The sequence below is a fragment of the Petaurus breviceps genome, unplaced genomic scaffold (genome assembly GCF_028583685.1).
Source record: "Petaurus breviceps papuanus isolate PSGF00001 unplaced genomic scaffold, PetGlider_PUasm1.0 90683, whole genome shotgun sequence".
Lineage (NCBI taxonomy): Eukaryota > Metazoa > Chordata > Mammalia > Diprotodontia > Petauridae > Petaurus > Petaurus breviceps.
Genome location: NW_027187308.1, coordinates 590,147 through 611,385, shown reverse-complemented (window position 1 = coordinate 611,385; position 21,239 = coordinate 590,147). Strand labels below are relative to the sequence as shown.

At 37.6% G+C, this 21,239-nt stretch overlaps 1 protein-coding gene across 5 annotated transcripts in view; it reads left to right on the top strand.

Annotated features, from left to right (window-relative positions):
- The first annotated feature begins 217 nt into the window (after nt 1-217).
- ALCAM (activated leukocyte cell adhesion molecule) overlaps nt 218-21,239 on the top strand; it is a 252,179-nt gene continuing 231,157 nt past the window's right edge. For 2 of the 5 annotated variants that reach the window (XM_069065305.1, XM_069065306.1), the window contains exon 1: nt 220-913. In XM_069065305.1, coding sequence (XP_068921406.1) covers nt 841-913 — 73 coding nt within the window. In that variant the 5' untranslated portion in view covers nt 220-840. Of the gene's footprint in view, nt 914-21,239 lie in introns of all 5 variants that reach the window. The other 3 variants (XM_069065302.1, XM_069065301.1, XM_069065304.1) reach the window with 3 other exon arrangements.

Sequence of the window (21,239 nt, the reverse complement as noted above, 5' to 3'; positions counted from 1 at the left end):
CCTGCCTACTCCAGTATCCCTGGCGCGCGCTTCACACTCCCCATCCTCCTAGCGCCTTCCTAGTGCCAGGCTCACAAGGCTCGGTCCTGCAGCGCCCCTAGGCTGCCAGTCGGCGCTTCAACCACCTGCTCTGTTTAGCGGGGAGGGGGAGAAGAGAGACGTTGCGGGGGGGGGGAGAGCGTGGAGAGAGAGGGTGGGGAGGAAGGAGGAGAGAGGGAAGGAGAAGCTTACACACGCCTTCCAGTCACTACCACTCAGAGCCTAGTTCCCCTTCGATCGCAGCTGCGGCTGCTACTGCTGCCGCCGCTGCCGCTGCTACCGCCGCCGCTGCCACTGCCACCACCACCACTGCCTCTGCCGCTACCGCTGCCACCTGAGGAGAACTGCAAGACCCGCTGCTTCTCATCACCTTTCTCCAGTGATTTTGTTCATAGCACCTGGGCTTTTTTTTTTTTTATTACGATTACTATTATTGCAAGAGAAAGAAATTAAAGAAAATAAGGACCACCTGCAAATTACTAAATTGTCTCTACGGGGGGAGGAAAGCTCTCGTGGTTCACCAGCAGGGAGGGGAGCTGCTTTGGGGGTTTTGTGGGGGAGGGGGGAGTTGGTGGCACTGGCTTTTGGAAAGTTGCGTTCGAGGAAGAGGACAAGGTGCAGCCTCAGATCCTGGGGGGGGCGGTGTGTCTGTGCGAAGCTGCTGCCCCCCGTTCCCCCTTTCCCATTCCTAACCTCCAAGTGGTACTATTGCCGAGGGGACTGGAGGACGACGCCCCCCTCCTGTGAAGTGGACTGTGTTCTTGCACACAGAAGAGGAGGAGGAGGAGGAGGAGGAGGAATATGGCACCGACGGCAGCCCACTCCTGTCGACTGGTCGTAAGCCTCCTGATCTCTGCCGCCGTTCTTAGGCCAGGTGAGCAGCTGCGGAAACGTGGCCACTCATAATGCCAGGGTGAAGAAAGCGGGGAAAGAGGGGGATCGTTTCCTGGGACCTCCTCCTCCAGTATGCCCAGGGCTATGCGCAAAGGCGTTTAGAGGAGGGAGGGAACTGGTTGTGGGGGGCCAGGAGAGTGTTCTTTTGGGAACTGGGACCTGTCACTCGTGCCGCCTGTTCAGGCTTTGCTGGTTTGTTCAAGTTTGGGTGACGAGCAGGTGCACTCTTTGAATCTCAAGTAACTTTATATAAAACTGGGGGTGTGGGAATGATCGTGAGAAGACTACTTCTTTATCCCTCTCCCCTTCAGATCCCTATGTCAGTGGCGAATTTTTTCTTCCCTCATATACTCTCTGAGTGTCTCTATAGTGTCCATGTCCACGTCATTGCCTTCCATGCAGTTTTTGTATCATTTAGATATGGCAAGAAATAATAACACGCTACTTTTTTTTTTCTTTATGAGTCCCCCAGTAACTTCCCCTTGGCAGAATAGGTTGGAGATCAGAAGAAATTGACACGAGGGGGTTTGGGAGGGGGGGAGAGGGGAAAAAAAAAAAAACCCGGCATCCTTTCCCACATTTGCTGGTTGAATATGGTTTTCCCTCCGTTGATGTGTGTGTATGTGACCAGAGGAAAATGGAAAAGGTTACAAATAACACAACCAGAAATGGCATTATTAATGCCTAGGTTTGTGAGAGTTAGATGGATTGGTGGTTTGTGGTTCTTCCAGTTTGAGTGAGCTAACAGTTCTGAATTGTGTCTAACTATTCAGAACCCTCCCCCCACCCCCAACTAAGATGTCACACAAAAACCGTTTCCTGACTTTCCACCTCTGGTCTGGCTCAAGTCCTTTCGGACCACTATGGCTGAGGTATAGCAGCCACTTGACTGTCACTGTTCCTTGAGAGTGCGGCAGTTGCAGTCTTCCTGCTTCCTCTTCCTCCCACCCTTGGATTTGATTTAAAATATAAATCTGTATCCAACGTACACTTAAAGTTTATACATGTCTGATGTTTCTGTTGATTATTTCTCCCGCTTTTATATCATAAAAAGAAAGCACACTTTCTTCTTGTAGCTCTCAACATAATTCAGAGCTCTTCAATTCTTTGCTAGGCAAAGCCATCAAACGGGTTTTAGAACCTCCAAACCGCTCCCAGGCAAAAGGAAAAGAGAAGTGTTTGTGTTGTGTGTGTGTGTGAGGGGGGGGGGGGGGGGGGTAAGGGGGGAAGAGGGGGGGGGGGAAAAGGAGTTTGGATTTGGTGGGGGGGGCGGAAAAGGAGTAGGGTGGGAGTTTGCCTCTTCCCTCTTTTTTTTTTTTTTTAAGTTGCTTTTCTGGTTGAGGTAATGACCTCACCTGCAGTCCTGTGGCAGGCTGAAGACAGCCCCTGCAACAAATCTTTAGCTTTTAGGAGGAGAGAGAAGCCAAGAGTTTGAGGGGGTTTTAAGTGTGTGGAGGGGGTTGGGTGAGCTGAAAAGAGGGAGATGGACTGAGGAGAGGTTAAGGAAGAGTTCAGGGTCAAAGACTCTGGAAGATTTTAGATCTCTTCACTTTTCCACAATTCCAATGACCAAAAGGGAAGTGAGCTGGATAAAGAAAGCGGGTGTGTGTGGGGGGGGGGGAATGGGGGGGTGGCGTGGGAGAGAGATGAAGCCTATAAAATGCAAACCAAAAAAGAAAAAAAATGAGCATGTAAATTTTTCCAGTTTAACCATTTCATGATTTTTATGGGATAATCTTAATTGATTACCTCCTTTCCAGCTGCTCTCTCCCCCCCCCCCCCAATTTTCCTTTCGTTGCGGCTGCTGTTGTTATTTTGTGTTGGACAAGTCCCTGGTCAGGTTTCTCTGCACATTGAACAGCTAAGCAGGGAGTGGTTCTGCCTCTAAAACGTTTCTACCCCCCTGCTGTGCAGTAGTCGTTGCAGCGCTATTTATTTTAGCCCCGAAGGACTGTGTTGCCAGCAGTAAATGTACAACACAAACGCGTGAACAGTACTGGGAGAGTGTATAATACACACACTGTCACATAGTAACAGGATCATACACACGCACTGCCTGATGCCAGGCTTCCTTTCTAGGCTGAATGGTAGGTCGGATATTGCAGACCTGAAAACCGAGAAGCCTAGTTACTGGACTCGCCTCTGTGTGGGAGTAGACCCCTCTTCAATATCGATAGAGGTGTGAGGAGTGTGTGTGTATGTGTGTGTGTGTGTGTGTGTGTGTGTGTGTGTGTGTGTGTGTGCGCGCGCGCGTGCTTTGAAAAGCGCAGTGTCAACCACAGCAACTACAAGTCTCAGCTAAATGTACTTTCTTCAGACCGCTTTGAAAAACTGACCCCTGTGGGAATGCAGTATAAAAGTCTGGTACAATGGACTGGGAAAGTTAGATCTCTCTCCTCCCACCCCCACCCCTTTTTTCTTTTCTATTTCCTTTCCAGAGCTATTTTTTTTTTTTTAAATAGTGCTTGGTCAGATTGGAAGAACAAAAAAACTCCAGTTTGTGAAACTGCTCTACTGTCTCTTTTCTTTTCCTTTGCTTTTATTTCTCACTCTAGCATACTGTGACTTTTAGTATCTATAACACCTTCTATGAACATACTTTTGCTATGGGATGTTACTATGTACCTTTTGGGGTAGAGGATATTAATCACCAAGACTGAAGTGAATATAAAGGCTAAGGAGTATGTGTTCTGCATTCAAGGTAGAGAGTCTCATTATTCTTGTAGAAAGAGCGTCAGCCTGTGGTGACATTTTGTATTGCTTTAAGAAAGGCTTTGCCTGATTATATTTACAACGATAAGAGGTTATTGAGGTAGTGCTGTGCAATTAACTGGTTTCTCCACTGGGGTCACCTATTTTTGTCCTTTTGAAGTTTTCCAAAATACTTATCATTAAGACTGATTCCAAAATGGAAGTTTAACAACAGTTGTAACATGTTGCTGCTTACTCTGCCTGTGTGAATGTTTTTACCAGACCAGGCCTTGACTTCACATTTGGCATGCATCATCCTGAAGATGTCGATGTTCTGATTTTTTAAATGTAGTAATATTAAAACAAAACAAAACATGCTTTCAAAAAAACCAATTGCAAGATAATTGTTTCTGTACTGTTTTATTCTGTGTATTTTCTTTTATATAAATCTAATGTTTCTTGTGATACAGTAGGAAATAGTCTAGATGGGTAATATGGAGAGACCTGGGTTCTAACCCTGGCTATGCCACCAACCTAGCATGACCTTGGGAGTCTTTGACCTTATCCTTAAAATGAATCCAGCAAGATAATTGCTAAGATCCCTTTCAGGTCCCAAACTAAATAATATTTTTATGACATAAAAGTTGAAAAGAGTTTCTTTGGGCAAAACAGGCAGGCTGATGTTTAAATTGTTTTGTTTTGTTTTGTTTTTTCAACATTCTAATGACATTAAATCAAAACCTTATAGGCACAGTCAGGGAAAATTGCTTCTTAAAGATTGTTTTGGAAAAGTAGAAGGCAGCATGTAACATAGTAGATAAGGGACTCACCAGAAAGATCTGTGTGTCACACAGGGGCCAAGTTACTTTCTCTCTCAATGCCATCAACTCTTTAAGATGCTGAGAAAGGTGGAGGCAGTTTGGGATGTTCCCACACTAATAAAATCATGTGTAGACCTCTTTATCATTACTACTACCACCACCACTATCCTGCCTTAACCCTAGGAGAAAATGAAATGTTGATCCTAAACTCCCAGTTGCTATTCTTTGTATAATTCTACAGACTCCGTAGAAATATCTTAAGATTAAAGTTCTTCAGTCAGGGAACTGATATTGGGAAAATAAGGAGTCTAGTAAGAAATATACTGGTACTTCCTTCCCCCTCCACAAGAGAAGGTGCCATACTTGGAAAGCTTTTGGATTTAAGAAAATTGTGATTGTTTAACCTGTCTTTACACAAATGGTAAGATGCTTTTAGTCAACCAGTAAATAGTTCCTACACTAAAGCAAATGTTATTTTTAATGTTTCAGAGTAGAAAACCTTTGTCTCTATATACTAAAGTTTTAAAAGTGGCTCCATTCAATATGGTAGAAAATACTTAGTAGTCAATGTTTTAAATTTGGAATGTTTGAGGTTTTGTTGATTTGTTTACAAGTATAGATGAAGATCCACCTGAATTTTTAAAAATATGATTATTCAAGAGGGTCTGTATTCTAAGATTCATGTGGTGCAATATAACTGGCAACAAGACAGGAATTTTGTGCCATTTTCAGCTTTGTCACATGCACATTGTATGACTTTGGAAGATAGTTACAGTAGCTACTATATATTGTTCTATTCCCATGGTTAAAATGAAGCAACTTCACAATAATTTACTCTTGTAATCGTCTCATAGGTAAGGCTCTGTTTAGACATTTATTTGCATAGCATTTTCAGTGCTTTAAATGAAACCTTGTTTTAAACAGAAATTTATTACATTATTAGCAGTACTTTTTATTTCTTATACTCAATGAATAATTTGAACATTTAATTGGAAAATTGTTAATTTTTTTTAAAGAATTTTTCTTTTTGCTTTTTGGAGGGGGGAAAGCAGGGCAATTGGAATTAAGTGACTTGCCCAAGGTCACACGGCTAGTAAGTGTTAAGTGTCTGAGGTCAGATTTTAACTCAGGTCCTCCTGACTCCAGGACTGGTGCTCTATTCAATGTGCCGCTTAGCCACCCCAAAATTGTTAAATTTTTAAAGTTCTCCAAAACATCTCCCAAACCAGTGATACCTGTAAAAACTGAGTAGTATTGAAGCTTTTCAGCATTACTTTGTGTCATATAATAGTATTTGTTTTAACTGTTTGCATAGTCATTTTTTTCTAACTTTAACAACCACACCTCCCTTTGTTGTGCTTATTTACTTAGTGTCAAATAATTTCAAAGACTTCTTAGTTCCTTGTAGCTCTGGATTTAACTAGACACATATAGTACTTATTCCAAATATACAGGCTCATAAATATGGGGAACTACAGAATATAGGAATACACATATACACATATATATATGTATATATATATATATATATATATTCCAGTATACATATATGAGTCTATATCTCTGTATCTGAAAAGGATATAGCTATAGTCATAGTTATTCTGTACAATAGTATGATGTACTATATAGAGGGTCAATGTTTCTATCAGAAATACCTATGTTCAAGTCTTGTCATTGACAAATTATTTGTATGACCATGGGAAAATCACTTAATCTCTCATTGGCACATTGTTCTATGACTATGTTACAGGTGAATTGGAAAATTTGTAGTTACTCAGTTACATTAGTGTAGGGAGTTTCCATACCCAAACAAAATGAGCAAATCACTGAACTCTATGATGTGAAGACATACTTGGGGGGGGGGGTGTATAAACTTAAACCTACTTGATTTTAATGTATTTGGCTCATTGACAGAGCCACACAAACAGGCAATTTCCTAAACACATAAAAAAGTCTGAACTGAGCAAATACTATCAGAAAACATGTTTACCTATATTTGAATTAACTGACAGAAATTTTAGTTTTATATTTTAGCTTCATATTCTTTTTTTGTAGTTAGAGATGAGACAAAAATATAAATTTCTCCTCATCTTCCACAATCCTCCTTCACCAGAGAAATATTTTGTCCTACACCTGGAGATTAAATATCCTCTCCTTTATATATAATTATTTTTAATACATAGTATCATATATCGTTATTTATATTGTTGATTGTATCAGTACAAAATGGAAAAATACTCTAATAGCTAACTTTTACATGCATTATTCTTGTTAAAATGTTTTCATTCATTATGATTTCTTTGTTAAAGTATCATATGAATTCTAGTTTTTCTTTTTCTTATCTTGAGCAGAATACAGTATAGGCTTATATACTTAGTGAGTACCAGCAGCAAACATACAATAGTATTCAATAAGCATTTATCAGTCTTAATCATAACTTATGTTCCAAGGATGGAATTAGCCATTACTGCCCCCATTCTTTTTCTTTTATCTTCCTCATTCAGGTCTCAATTATCCATCCTAGTACAGGGAATCAAAAGCATGAATAATCCCAAATGGCAACACACACACATGTATTTGTTTAATTTTTGGTTTTGGTATATGTTATATCAACAGAAATAAGTCTTTTGGACTCAAAATTCACAGTCTTTTTTTAATGAAGTTGCATTATGAGTAATAGATTAAGTAACTAGACTGTAACTACATAGCTTCGCTTCTTGCTCCCCTTCTCTGCTTTACTTCTCATCTCATAAAGTCATGGAAGCACTATCCTAGTTTTGGAGGCTTATATGCTTCCCAGAACAGGGGAGAATATTAAGCAATTTTATTTGAGGCACTTAAGTATTTTGATGTAAGAGGCTTTCCCTTCCAGCTCCTACTGTCTCACTGAGTTAAACAGAAATTGTAATCATGTCCATAAAAGACTTAAAGAATAATCATAATTTGTGTCAACAAGAACACAAAACAAAATTTTCTGGGAATAAGTCCTAGAATAAATAGTTCATTCTAATATTTTAGAAAACATCTTGGTAACTGCTAATGCTTTACACTTACAAATATAATATTTCCAGACATTTGAACCCTAAACACAATATAACTTTCCTTCAGTCTTAAGTCCTTTGGAGTTATACTTCAATTCATTGCTGAGGCTGTAGTCTCTTCAATGTAGATACTGCCTTTTTCTTATCTTTGTAGAATTCTTTTTTTTTTAATTTTTTTATTTTTTGCCTTTTGGAGGGCAATTGGGGTTAAATAACTTGCCCAAGGTTACATGGCTAGTTTGTGTGTGTGGGGGGGGGGGGTGGGGGGTGGGTGTTAAGTGTCTGAGGCCAGAACCGAACTCAGGCCCTCTTGACTCCAGGGCTGGAGCTTTACTCACTGAGCCACCTAGCCGCCCCTCTTTGTATAATTCTTGACAACTCTCCACGCCCACCCCAGAAAAATACTAGGAAAGCCTGGAGGAAATCAGAAAGCTGATTTCTTCTGTGTGGGAAAACTGACCTTTCAATGCTTTCTACTCTTTAGTCCTATTATTATGACTTGACTAAATATATGTCTCAAAACACTTAGAAGAGTAGTGTACTTAAGTAGTGATAAAGTATTCACCTCTAAAACTTTCTTTTCATTGTGAGTGTTTTTTTTAATAACTTTTTTTTTTGGTAGCAGCAGTTCCAGGAAAATGTTATTGTGGGGTTAGAGACCCACTATTTTTATCCTTAACACCTATCACAAGACCTGGCTCCTAAAGGGCACTTAATAAATGTTTGTTGATTGATTGTTAAAGTCACTTAGCCTCATCAGGTGTTTCTGTAGCTCTGGGGCCAAGCCTGAGTTTCTTCTATGCCCTCTGCTCTCCCACCCCTCACCTTCAGGAAAACCTATATTATTATCTAGACTGTTTGGGAAAGGCTTCAGAGATTCCTTAATCCAATCCCATTCTTAAATTCTTCCCTGAACTAGTCAGAGGTATGGGCCAGAGGCAGCCTGTGGCCTGACACTAATTGATGAACAGGAAGCTTGGCTTTGGATTATTAGATAATTCTGTCATTTGTTTAGGACATCTCTGAGTTGGCAGACGATTCTATAAAGGGAGAGTAGGATAATGAGACAGTAGTTCCAAAGGACAAGTAGAAGAATAGGCCAAGATTTGACTTTCTCCTTGTCTGAGAGTAGGACAAAGGCCTAGAAGAGTGGGTTGGTTGTTGTGACCACAATTCTTGAATCATTTTTAGTCTCACTGCTTACATCTAACAGTTCAGAAACTTCTAGATAAACAATCTATCAGCCCCCAATTACAGGAGAGAGATTGTAGGATCATAGATTTAAGGTAGCAAAAGGACCCTAGTTGTATCTGAGGCAAAGTCCCTTCTTTTACAGATGAAGGAACTGAGGTCCAAAGACTTGAGGTGATTTGCTCAAAGTCATACAAATAGAAGGTGCCAAAGTTGAGATTTGAATTCAGGTCTTCTGACTTCAGATGCAATGCCTTTTTGATTGTAACATATTACTACTATAAAGAGATTCTACTGTTTTCACTATGCTTTGGAACCTTAGCAGGTAGGAAGATAAGAAAGAAGAAAAGAAAATATAGGAACAAGGAAGGACACCAGAGCAATTGAAACCAGCGACTCAACTGAAAGGGAGAGTGTAGCTGCCATGTACAATCAGGAAAGGGGTGTACAGGGCACTTTCTCACAAAGAAGTTGCTCCTTACCATTAATATTGCTTCATTGTCCTCAGTCTCTTCCAGTATGAGTATGGAGAGAAAAGGGTATAGTTGTGTCAGATGGTGATAGGTGAGGTACTGCACATCACTGAGAAGAACATGGAGTAAGGAATGGGGTGGGCCAGAAAGGATAGGACAATGTTTTGGGGATTTGACTTAGGAACACAATGTTCTAGTTATGACTCTGGAATTGAAAGAAAGCCTTGAAAACACTCTGAGGTTGTAGATTCAGAATCACAGAAGTGGAAGGGTCAAGAAGCAGGAGCCAGGATTCAGAATTATTTAGAATTGAGACAATTGCAGTGCAGCAAAGTCTCTTCTAACTTTTCCTTAGTTACAGGTTGTGGGTATGCCCTCAATCATTTTCATACAAAATAGGGTTTTATTTAAAGAGTAACTCTTTAACATAGAGTTACTTTAATGTTAAAGGACTGGGCCTATCAGGAACACTTTAATTTGATGACATCAGAGATATATTAGTTAAAGAGAATGTGCCACCAGAAAATCTTGTGTACCCCTGTATTAGGCTGAGTAATGCTAAAATTGACAAAGTTTGAACTTGGCTCCTAAGGGAATTGGATCAAGGTGATAGTGGCGGTGGCTAGGGGGTCTGAATGCTGAATTAGAGGAGTTAAAAATAAAGCAGTAAGAACTTGGCATATTTGTCTTTCCTGAACCTACCTTGCATCTCAATTGCATTCTTCTCATTGATTTTTTGGGGGGTACGTCCTAGGCACAGACAGCTCCACAAAGTTGTAACCCAAATAGTAAATCACCCAAACAGTATCACTCAAGCACCATTCCTTTTGAATGAAAAATGCATGCTTCCACCACCCACAGTTCATTTTGCCTCCACGACACACATTAGAATAAAATATTTATTAAGTCATCTGTCATTTGTCCAAATAAAAGCAGAAAGAAGAGGTTTTATAATATGTTGCTGTTTGAATATTTTAAAAATCCTATGCAGTCTTTACATTGTGGCATTTGAATTGTGTTTTTGTAGGGATACAAGGCCTAGAACTAGGTTTGATTTATCTGTAAAGTAGAAAAATTGGAAATAATAGGATAACATAGCTTTTTTTTTTCTTTCTAACCACATGAATAACTTCTCTCATGTCTTTAAAGGTCAATATTTGTGGGACGAAAAAGATAATGAACATGAAGCTGTTGAACAAAAATTGCATTGGCCAATATGTTCATATTTGTCATAAGACTTGATGACATACTTCCAAAAAACCAAAATATTGCCATTTCAAATTTTTAGTATTCCCATAAATGTCTCTGAGGGGGATTTCAAAAAGCAAATGAATTTTCTATCTTAGGTCCTTAAACATTTTCATTTAGGTATGAAATAGAGGGTTCATTAATAAAAATTTACAAAGACTCATCACCAAGATGGCTGTAGGGATAGAAATATTTTGGTTACAGAAAAGGTCACCTACTAAAATATATAGAGTCTTTGTGACCTTTATCAGTGGAGGGATTTGCCCATATCACTGAAAATCCTTCAAATATAAGTATGAATATAAAAATGAGATCATTTCCATTACAAATTGTTGTTTCTCGTTGATCAAGTCATATTAATGACTCATTTTCTGTAACTTCATATTCTCTTTCTTGAAACCCTTCTTTACTCATTTTAAACCTTATATGAAAGAAGAAAATATACAAATAAAATGTACACATACATAGACTGAAATTCTGAGCAAGATCAAAGCTACTGTGTGATCAACCCCTTGTTCTCTCTTGAGGAGCAGGGAAGAATCAGTGATATGAGTGGAAAATGGCTGCATACCCTAGAATGCTTGCTATGACTATGACTCTCTGATCAGAAGCTGAAACTTTTAAAAGTAGTTTAAAGGTGTGCTAGTTTGAATCCACATTCTCATCAGTCTAGAATTCCTACCCACACTAGGAATCAGATTGTGTTTACCCTGCTATAAAAGCCAAGATAAGAGGCATCATGTGATTCCTAACACTATTGACATTGTACTTCATTACACTAGCAGTGAAGAATCTCATTATTGTTTGTCCATTGGAGGTATGATAAGTGATGAATTATATGGGAGAACTAATTAATACCCTTTGGCAAACTTTGGGAAGCACTTTAAAAAAACCCGACGGTATTTTGAAGAGAGCCATTTTATGGCTTTCTCAACAGTTTAAAATAAAATATTTGTCAGGATTTTTAGAAGGTTTTCGAAAAGTCACCATCTATTAAAAGTATAAACAGTGCTCTCTGCTAGTTAATAGAATTCTCACAATATTATTCCTTTTTTTTTTACTTTTGTTACATCTAAAAGTAAGAAAATTTATTTCATAGCTACTTCTATAGAAAAATTATATGAAAGAAATGGAGAACTTTCAAAAATTATGTGTTAAAGGTAAAACAAAAACTTATGCATTGTTTATAAATCAGTACCATTAATATGCTAGCATGGAAATTCATGTAATTAGATGACTTCTATTTGGAATTGGTGCGATATGCTTAAGTTTGTAGTACATGCACTTTAACCTTCACAAACATTTTCTTTACTTGAGGGAGGTTTGCATAGTTTTTGAGAGGAATTTTTATGTTAGTTATATGATTTATAGCATAATCTTGTAAACAGTTTTCATGTTTGTAAGCTTAAAGATGATGAAAAAGGGGCACAACTCAAAATATGAATAATACTTTTGCAAGTAGACCTATGAAAAGAGGTAATAAATATTTAGTTTTACTGTGGGTGGATTCATCCTCACTCAGCCCTATCCCAGTGGATGCTAATCTAGTACTCTAATGTGATGATTCTTTGAGGAATGTCTGCATAGTCTAAGATTAAATTGCATTTCTTATCACACTAGAATGGCAAATCAGTATCCGTTTATTAAAACAAGCACTGCATCAGCTCAGCTGTTCTCTTTTTTTCCTTTTACAGATTAGAGAGATGGCTCTTTTCTAAAGGAACTGATAAAATAGTGAAAGGAGTAGAGCTTCAGGGTGTGATTTGGAGGTTATCATTGTTTAGAACAGTTCTATAATGTTTAGTTAAAAAGAACTTGGAACTGGTTTCAAAGTGTTTTCCAAGACAACTAGAGTACCATGAACCTACTTCCGTGATAACCAACAAAAAATTAATTTTACTGCTTAATTTCCATAGGCCAGTCAATTAATGCTGACATGGTTAAGTGGATCCATACTTCTAGATCAGCATTTTTCCATTGTGCAACCATAATATAATAGAGCTAATTTATTCATACTAGGAAACATTTAAACTCTGTGGTAATTTTCATTTTGCTGATGGCATAAATTATGTTACATTACATTTACATTTGTAGATGTATTTCATACATCACTAAAATATTGGGAAGTATATTCATATTAGAATATTTGATATTAGTGAATAAGGAGTATTGTTTGTTGAGTTTTATTAGCTCACACTTGTTAGAAAAAGCATAAACTGAAAACTGTACTTTTAAAAATAATATAAAAAAATATTTTAAAATAATCTTGAAATAGAAATAAGAAAATGCCAGTACTGAAGTGGTAAAGATTTGATAATATAATATATGAAATTATTCCTAGAAATTAAAATATGTATTTCTTTTTAGACTTTATATGAGGGAATTGTAGTAATGGACTTATAAAGGAAAGAATATTTTCATTTATTATTATGACAATAATGATGATAGAAACATGTTAATTTTAAATAAAGGCACATTTTCTCAAATATAATTCAATAGAGGGAGCTCTACTACCTTCTTGTTATATACATAGTTAACATTTCTATTTGTTATCATTTTTCTTCTGACTTCTGATTTAATAATGAAATTTATTTTAAAGTTAATTTCTTTTTCAATTAATAAATGATCCATTTTGAACCTAATATTAAACATCAGTAGAACTAAACTATTTACGTTTAAATAAATTAATTTCAGCACATAAATGGATTTATAATTTTCATTCATTTTGATTCTTTGTCTGCTCGTTTTCATCCACATTTCCTTTTATATGGCCCTAAGTAAGTTTGCACTCTTCTGTTTTTTTTTCTGCTTCCATTGTTTCATAGAGGCTCTAGATTTGTTTATCTTCCTTATGCTTGTTTGTTTTAATTGCATTATAGTAAGGCATGTACTAGTAAATATTTAACAACCAACTCTCTGAAAAAAAAGTGCTCAACACACTCTTAACTTTATCTCAATTATCAATATTTTCTCCTTCTCTGTAAATCTAAACAATCATGAAAACAATAAATCAAGTCCTGATTGGTAGTGTTTGCTAATTTCCAAAGTATAAATGCTAACACTGAGTTTTTAACAAGCAGCTCTACCCAGATGTGTGTGTGTGTGTGTGTGTGTGTGTGTGTGCTTAATGTAGTAAATAGAGAGCTGGCCTCAGAGGCAGGGAGATATGAGCTCATGCCCTTTTTTCTGATATATACTAATTGTATGATCATGAGCAAGTCATATAACCTCTCAGTACTCTAGGACACTCCTTAAAACTGCAGTTTGCAGAGAAGGTGCAGATCTTTGTTGGTAGAGGGAGTTTCCTTATTTGGGAATTCCCTAAAATACTGAAAGGCAACTAGGTGGCACAGAGGGTGCCAGGCCTGCAGCCAAGAAGATTCATCTTTCAGAGTTCAAATGTTCTTTCTCAGAAACTTACTTAGCTGTGTGACCCTGGGCGAGTCACTTAACCCTTTTGCCTTAGTTTCCTCATCTATAAAATGAGCTGGAGAAGGAAATGGCAAACCAGCAGTATCTTTGCCAAGAAAACCTCAAAGGGGGTCATGAAGAGTTGTACACAACTGAAGAACAATGACATAACAATAAAATCACAGTTTCAGTCCCTATCCTGCTGCTGAATGTATAAGTTGCTTACATTTTTTAAAAAAAGTTACAAAAAATGCAGCTAAGAAATTATTTAAACAAACAACACTTGCCTACGGATATATGTATTTATATTATTAATATCTTTCTATACATATGTATCAGTGTAACAAGTGATTTGATTCCTTATGTAACTTTTACTTCAGTCAGTAAACTGTCAATGAATAAACATTTATTAAGCACCTAATATGTGCCAGACCTAGTGCTAAACTGGGGATACAAATATAAAGACAGCCCCTGCCCTCAAGGAGTTTAAAATCTAATGGGAGAAGACCACAAGGAAGATGAAAAGGAGGGATTATGTGGCCCCTAAGGCATGACAGAAAATTCTGAGAGGTCCAGAAGCAGTATAGCTAGTAATCAGTTACATCAGTAAGGAGTGAGTGAACTTGTTTCTGCACAACACTACCAGCATTAAGTTTTATTGCTTTTAATTATTTTTGTCAATTTGATAAGTATGAGGTGAGACCTCAGAATATTATTAGTAATATTGAGGATTTTATTTTCAAATTATCAGCAACATGTTTCCTTTTTCTTTAATTTACAAAATTGATTTCCAATCCATGATGGAAAAAATTTTTAAAGGATATAGACAATTTTACTATGATGCATTGAAGAAGGCCACTTAGGGAGGAAAGTGAATAAGTAAGAATAGATTAAAAATAAAAAAAAGAATCCTAGTAGAGATTTAGGAGGAGTGGCCAACAATTTTTAATATTTTTATGTATCAAAATCAATTTATTTAATTGTAAGCCATTTCAAAACAAGCTAAATTAGTTGGATTGTTGTACTATTCAGAGATGGGAGTGGTCTAAAGGGAAGTCTATGTAGCTGTTGGCACAGGTAGTATGCCAGGTGTGAAGCTTTGGCCAAGCTCACTTACTTCCTATGGTTTGGTTGGTTTTTGAAAAGGAGAATTCAAGAACTTATTACCAAGGTGCTGATTTACTGCAGAGAAGTATATGGAGCAGGAGCTGTATTCTACAAGAGAGGGAGGGTAGGTCCTAATTTCCTTATATCACTGCTTGGCACCACTCTGTGTAAACTGGGGGAGGAGAATTCAGGACCTGGTAAGGAGGCCCTTAGCTCTTAGTCCTCTGACCAAGGCAAAGAAGAGAAGCTGATTAGCAGAAAATTTCAGCAGCTTTCAGATCTTTACTGTGACCTGATTTATAATTGGAAGGATAATGAGGGAAAGGTTGAATAGGTGTCATACCATTTTTTACTATGATAGGGCAAAGACTGGCCAAGAATTCCTCAGAATTCTGTCAGCCAAGGGACAAAGAAGGCAGGAGATGCCCATCTGTTCGGCCTTGGCAACTTGTAAGGGAACTCAAAGGGAGTTTCCACTTCTCTAGAAGGATGCCAGGCACTCCTCTGGGGCTTTGATACAGCTCTGGGGGCCTTGTTTGGTGGGAGGACAAAAGGGTGAGACTTCTCTTAGCTCAGGACAGTTTGAGATACTCTTTGGAATGTCGGGGAGAGGAATGACTCTTTTCTAGATGGTGTTTATCTAGGTCTAGGCCAGTATGTGAGCCACAGGTGCAATATGAAAAGCCCTCCATAACTTCTGGCCCCTCTATTCAAATAGGCATGGATATGGGAGTAGATGGCTCCTGTTTGGGAGAACTCTAAGTGGATTATTAAGTCATATTATAATACGACAGGTTGGGTTCATTGCTAGTTCAGACTCCAGGGCAGCAGGACAGGATGATGCCATCAAAATAACTATAGTAACAATATCTCCTCTTCTTTGCAATTTTTTTTCTTTTTCATTTCATTTTTGTCATCTTACCTTTCTGGCTGAAAAAGAGGGGACTAGGTAGCAAGTCTTAATAGGTGAGAGGATTTGGGCAAAGTTGATTCCTATGGCTTCTTTGTGCTGTGCTATTTTATAGGAAGGCCTTCAAAATGATTATTTTTTGACCTATATAAAGAGTTTTACTCAAAATTTCAAAGTCTAAGCTTAAATTATGTTACAAGAGGACATGTTCATTAAGCTGATGGACAGGAATGAGGAAATACTGAATAAGCAAACTGCACACTGAGTTAAGTTGGGGATATAACCTATTGATCTTTTAAGGTAGACAGTACCTCAGGAGGAACAATGAGTATTGCCACATCATTAGTGTTTTATATAGTGGAGTAAATACAAAAGAGTAAATTACTTTTTGTGGTTACTTAATGTATATGTCAGGTCACCAATGTGTACATGTGTAATAATCACAATTCATTTATAGTGCCCTTAGAGGAGGTAATTTGGACTCACACAGGACCATTACTTCAGGTAAGTCACCTGAATATGGTTACATAATAACCTTTAAATGCTCTTCATTGTGTTTGGCTACACAAATGATTTATTAGCCGTAGGATGCTATAGGGAAGATAGAAAATAAATATTGCATTTCAATTTTTAAACATTTTTTTAAAGAAAAAAACCCCAAAGATTCTATTAGGAGTTGCCAAATAAAAAGGTATAGACCTTGGGTAATTTCCCGATGTTTGACTCAGAATTAGGTCTCAGCTGGAGAAGAAACAGGAGAAGGACATCCTAGAAAAAGAGGATAAATTTAGATGCTATCATTAGTGTTAGCTGTACATTAATCAGAGATTTATTATAATGATACCCACCTGGCTCTTCCTAAATATAGGGGATATAGGGAATCATTAATGCAGTGAAAAACCACTGGCTATTATTTTTGGAAACTCATAAAAATGTCTAACAGCTAACATTTATATGGTTTAAATTGCTTTACATAATCCTCTCATTTGATCCTTACAACAGTCTGGGATAGATACTCTCCCCATTTAACAGATGAGGAAAATGAGGACCAAAGAAGTTAAGTGATTTACCCAGAGCCACATAGCTAAAAGTATCTCAGGCAAAATACCACGCCAGGCCTCCCTTATTCCAAGTCTATTATTCTTTCTACTGTGCCACACTATCTCTCCTGGAAGAAAGGTGATATCTCTAAAAATTATAAGAACAGAAGTTATAGACCAGCTTCTTAACTTTAATGTTGTTAAATATATTAGAACAAGCCAAACTTCAAAATTTTTTAAATCTATAATTTTGTAAATACTTTGTCCACTGAGTTGCCACCTGGCAATACTACTTTACAATATTGTTGCAGGGGGGTGGCTAGGTGGCGCAGTGAGTAAAGTGCTTGCCCTGGAGTCAGGAGGACCCAAGTTCGGTTCGGCCTCAGACATTTAACACCCACACAAAAACACTAGCTGTGTAACTTTGGGCAAGTTACTTAACCCCAATTGCCCTCCAAAAGGCAAAAAAAAAATGTGGCAAGAAAGAAAATATCAACCTGTGCTTGATGATATTTCCTTCTAAATTTAGCAAACCTAGTCCTTGGATTACAGGGCTGTGCAGTAGGGCTTGGGTGTCCAGAGTAAAGTGTTTCCAATTAAGTAAGAAGTACCAAAACCCGTATTTCATTTGAATAGCCGTGGATACCCTAGGGATTAATATGATTAATTAGAGATAAGAAGCTTAAACTATAAATGGATCTCCCTTTTGATTGAAAATATTTTGATAATTTTGGATAATGTAGATGGGGGGAGGTGTTGAAAATATATTTCATTTAATTTGAAATTCTGCCTAGGGCTATCTATCATTCCTGGTCTAAAATATGTTACAAAAGGGTGAATGCATAATTAAATAGATGGCTACAAAATTAATAGCTCACTATCACTGTAGGATACCATATTAAATGGTATTTGAAAATGGTCAGTCTTGGAACTACTATTATTTAATTTTGGTAAGTCCACAACCATTAATTTCCCATTATTTATCAGTTTTTATGGTATATATTTTAAAAGAGCTGAGATATAGTCCCTGCCTTTGTTGTGTTTACAGTCTAGTTGAGTAAATGTTATATCATAGCCACTAAAAATAAGGTAACAATTCTAGAGATTATTGCCATGAGGTAGCTCATGTTGGGTTTCCAAGACCAATGAAGGAATTCCTAAAGTGATTAATGTCTTGAATTGATGTCATCTAATCTAGTCCTTAGATTTTTAAGCATGAATTTAAGCATGAATTCCTGCTACTAAATTCTTCAATAGTACTTCAATTATGAGTAACTCACTCTCTCAAAAGACAAATTTATTTGATGTTTAGAAAAATCTCAGTGTTGGAAAGTTAACCCTTTTATTAAGCCCAAATTTTGCTCATGGTTGCTTTCACTTGGGGGCTCTATTCAGTCAACACAATATGATACAGAAACAGAATCACCTTATGGCATATAAAGTATAGCTTTTAGACTCAGACATTAAAATGGGTTTGCTACATGAGGGTCATGAACAGCTTTGTCGAGCATATGTCTCTTTCTTTTATGCTTTACTCAACATTGATGATCAGAGGGCTATTGAGCAAAGGTATTTCTGTTGTTATATATCTCAAGGAATTCTGTATAATTGACATATGCATAGGAGACTTCTTGGAAAGGAAGCCTTTAAGGCTTAGTTTTTCTGTAGGCAGATAAGCAAGGAACATTTATTAAGGGCTTCCTACATGACTATGCTGAATGATGAGAAGATAAGCAAAAAAAAAAAAAAAAGACAGTCTCTACCTCCAAGGAACTTACACTTTAATGTAGACTTTTTCATAAAAGTGATCTAAAAAGTGGAGATAAGGATAGGGAAGGGAAGTTACCTGTTCAGGCTCATGATGCCAGCATCTAAAGTTCTGGGAATCAGAAGCACAGCTAAAGAAGGAATGATTTCAAGAATAGCCTGGACCTGTCCCCAAAATGGACACTCCTAGATGAAATCACCAGTGGGAGAAGGGGAGGTCAGCATACTCCAGACTGAGTGCTAGGGAAGCTTCAGGGTGAGGAGGCAGTTGAAACATGGTAACACAACTGGGAGAAGAAAAATACCTCTTCTCTTAAAATACCTTCATCAGACAAATGTGATGGTGCCAGTCCCAATTCTGGACCTATTGGGCAGTAGAATGTGTACCTTGGTAACAGGCAATGGTCTAAGGAAGCCTATAGAGAAAAAAAGATATGTTCTTTAAAGGACTTGATAATAGCTACCATAGTAGCAGGACTTAACTGGTACTACTGTCCCAAATCCTGAATATGTATCAAGTGAAGTGCAGGGCAAACAAACATCTTGTCCTATGATGGAAGAAGAACAGTATAATCAATTCACTCATCAGAGACAGATTGAGAACTACCTGGGATCTTACCATATTAATCTTTAAAAGACAGAAGCACAAAGAATGACATTAAGAAGTAACTATATCATTCTTGGTTAAGAGCCTCATGTGGTACTACACCTCCCCAATTCATCTTCCAAATTTGAAAATGAACCTAATTTCTAATATCTGCTGTTCTTATGAGGGCATCAGCTTTTATTTAGTGCCTACTATGTACCAGGTTCTGTGCTAAGCATAGGGAATAAAAAGAGGGAGAGGTTCTTGCCTTCAAGGAATTCAGATTAATAGGAGAGGCAAGGGGAAAAAAATAAACCAAACTATATGCAGGATAAATGGGAAATAATTAAGACAGAAGGCACCAGAATTAAGAGAGGTTGGAAAAGGCTTCCTGTAAGAGACAAAAGTTTAGTTGGGACTTGAAGGAATCTAGGAAAGTCAGGAGGCAGAGATAAGGAAGAAAAGCATCCAGGTTTGGGAGACAAGCAGAGAAAATGCCTGGAGTGCCTTGTTTGTGGAACAGAATGGGGGTGGGGAGTAGGGGTGAGTTGGGAGGGAGTGGACAGTGTCACTAAATCAATGAGTAGGGTTATGAAGAACTTTGAACACCAAAGAGAGGGTGTATCATACCTTATATAAGCACTAACTTGCCCTACTAATGACTATCTACAGTGAGAGGAATCAGCAAAATTCTCCCATTTGTCTTGAACCTAAAGTGAAGAGGTTTTAATAGTCCAAAACCTTCTCTCCAGATCCCAGACCACTCAGTGAGACTCTTAACCATAGCCTAGGAATCCATATATATTAAAAAATCTTATCTGCTAACACCTCACACCTATCAGACTGGCTGACATGAGAGAAAATAACAAAATAACAAATGCTGGAGGAGATGGGGAAAAATGGGGACACTAAAGCACTGTTGTGGAGTTCTGAAATGGTCCCACCATTCTGGAAAACAATTTGGAAGTATGCCCTACATAAAACTGTGCATACCCTTTGACCCAGCAATGCCACTACTAGTTATGTATCCCAAAGAGATCAAAGCAGCTCTTGTACAGCAGCTATTTGTGTGTCTGTGGTGGCAAAGAATTAGAAATTGAGGGGATGCCCATCAATCAGGAAATGGCTCAACAAGTTGTTATGATGGAATACTATTGGTCTATAAGTAATGATGAGCAGGATGGTTTCAGAAAAACCTGGGAAGTTTGATGCAAAGTGGAGTGAGCAGAATCAAGAGAATATTGTACATAATAACAGCAATATTTTAATGATGGTCAACTGTGACTTAACTGCCCTAATCAAGAAAATAATCCAATATAATTCCAAAGGACCCATGCTGAAAAATACTGTCCACCTCTAGAGAGAGAACTGATGAAATCTGAGTGCAAACTGAAGTATACTTTTTTCACTTTCTTTTTCTGTTTGTGAGTATGCTTTCTTTTGCAGCATGGCTAATATGGAAATATGTTTTGCATGACTTCACATGTATAATAAGTATCATATTGCTTTGCCTTCTCAAGGGGTGAAGGGCAAGAGGGAGGAGGAGAATTTGGAACTCTAAACTTTAAAAAAATGAATGCTGTTTCAAAAAATATGATTAAGAAATATTTAATGAAATACACATATTCTGAAAAAAGTTTTATCTGCTCTATTCCTCAAGGCTCCTCTCTTATATATCAGCTATGTAGCCCACTGAGAAGACTTGGCAGAATTTCCATACTAGGTTGTGCAGTGGATAGAGCAGTGAACTAGAATCAGGAAGACCTAACTCAGCTACTTACTAACTGTTTAACCCTAAGCAAGTTACTTAACCTCTGTCAACCTCTACTTCTTTAAGGGTAAAATTGCAATAGCAATAGTTACTCCCAGGATTATTACAAGGATAAAATAAGATAATATTTTTAAATGCTTTTCAAATCTTACAGTACTATGAAAACATCAACTTCACTACTACTACTACTACTACAACAACAACTACTACTACTACTACTACTACTACTACTACTACTACTACTACTAC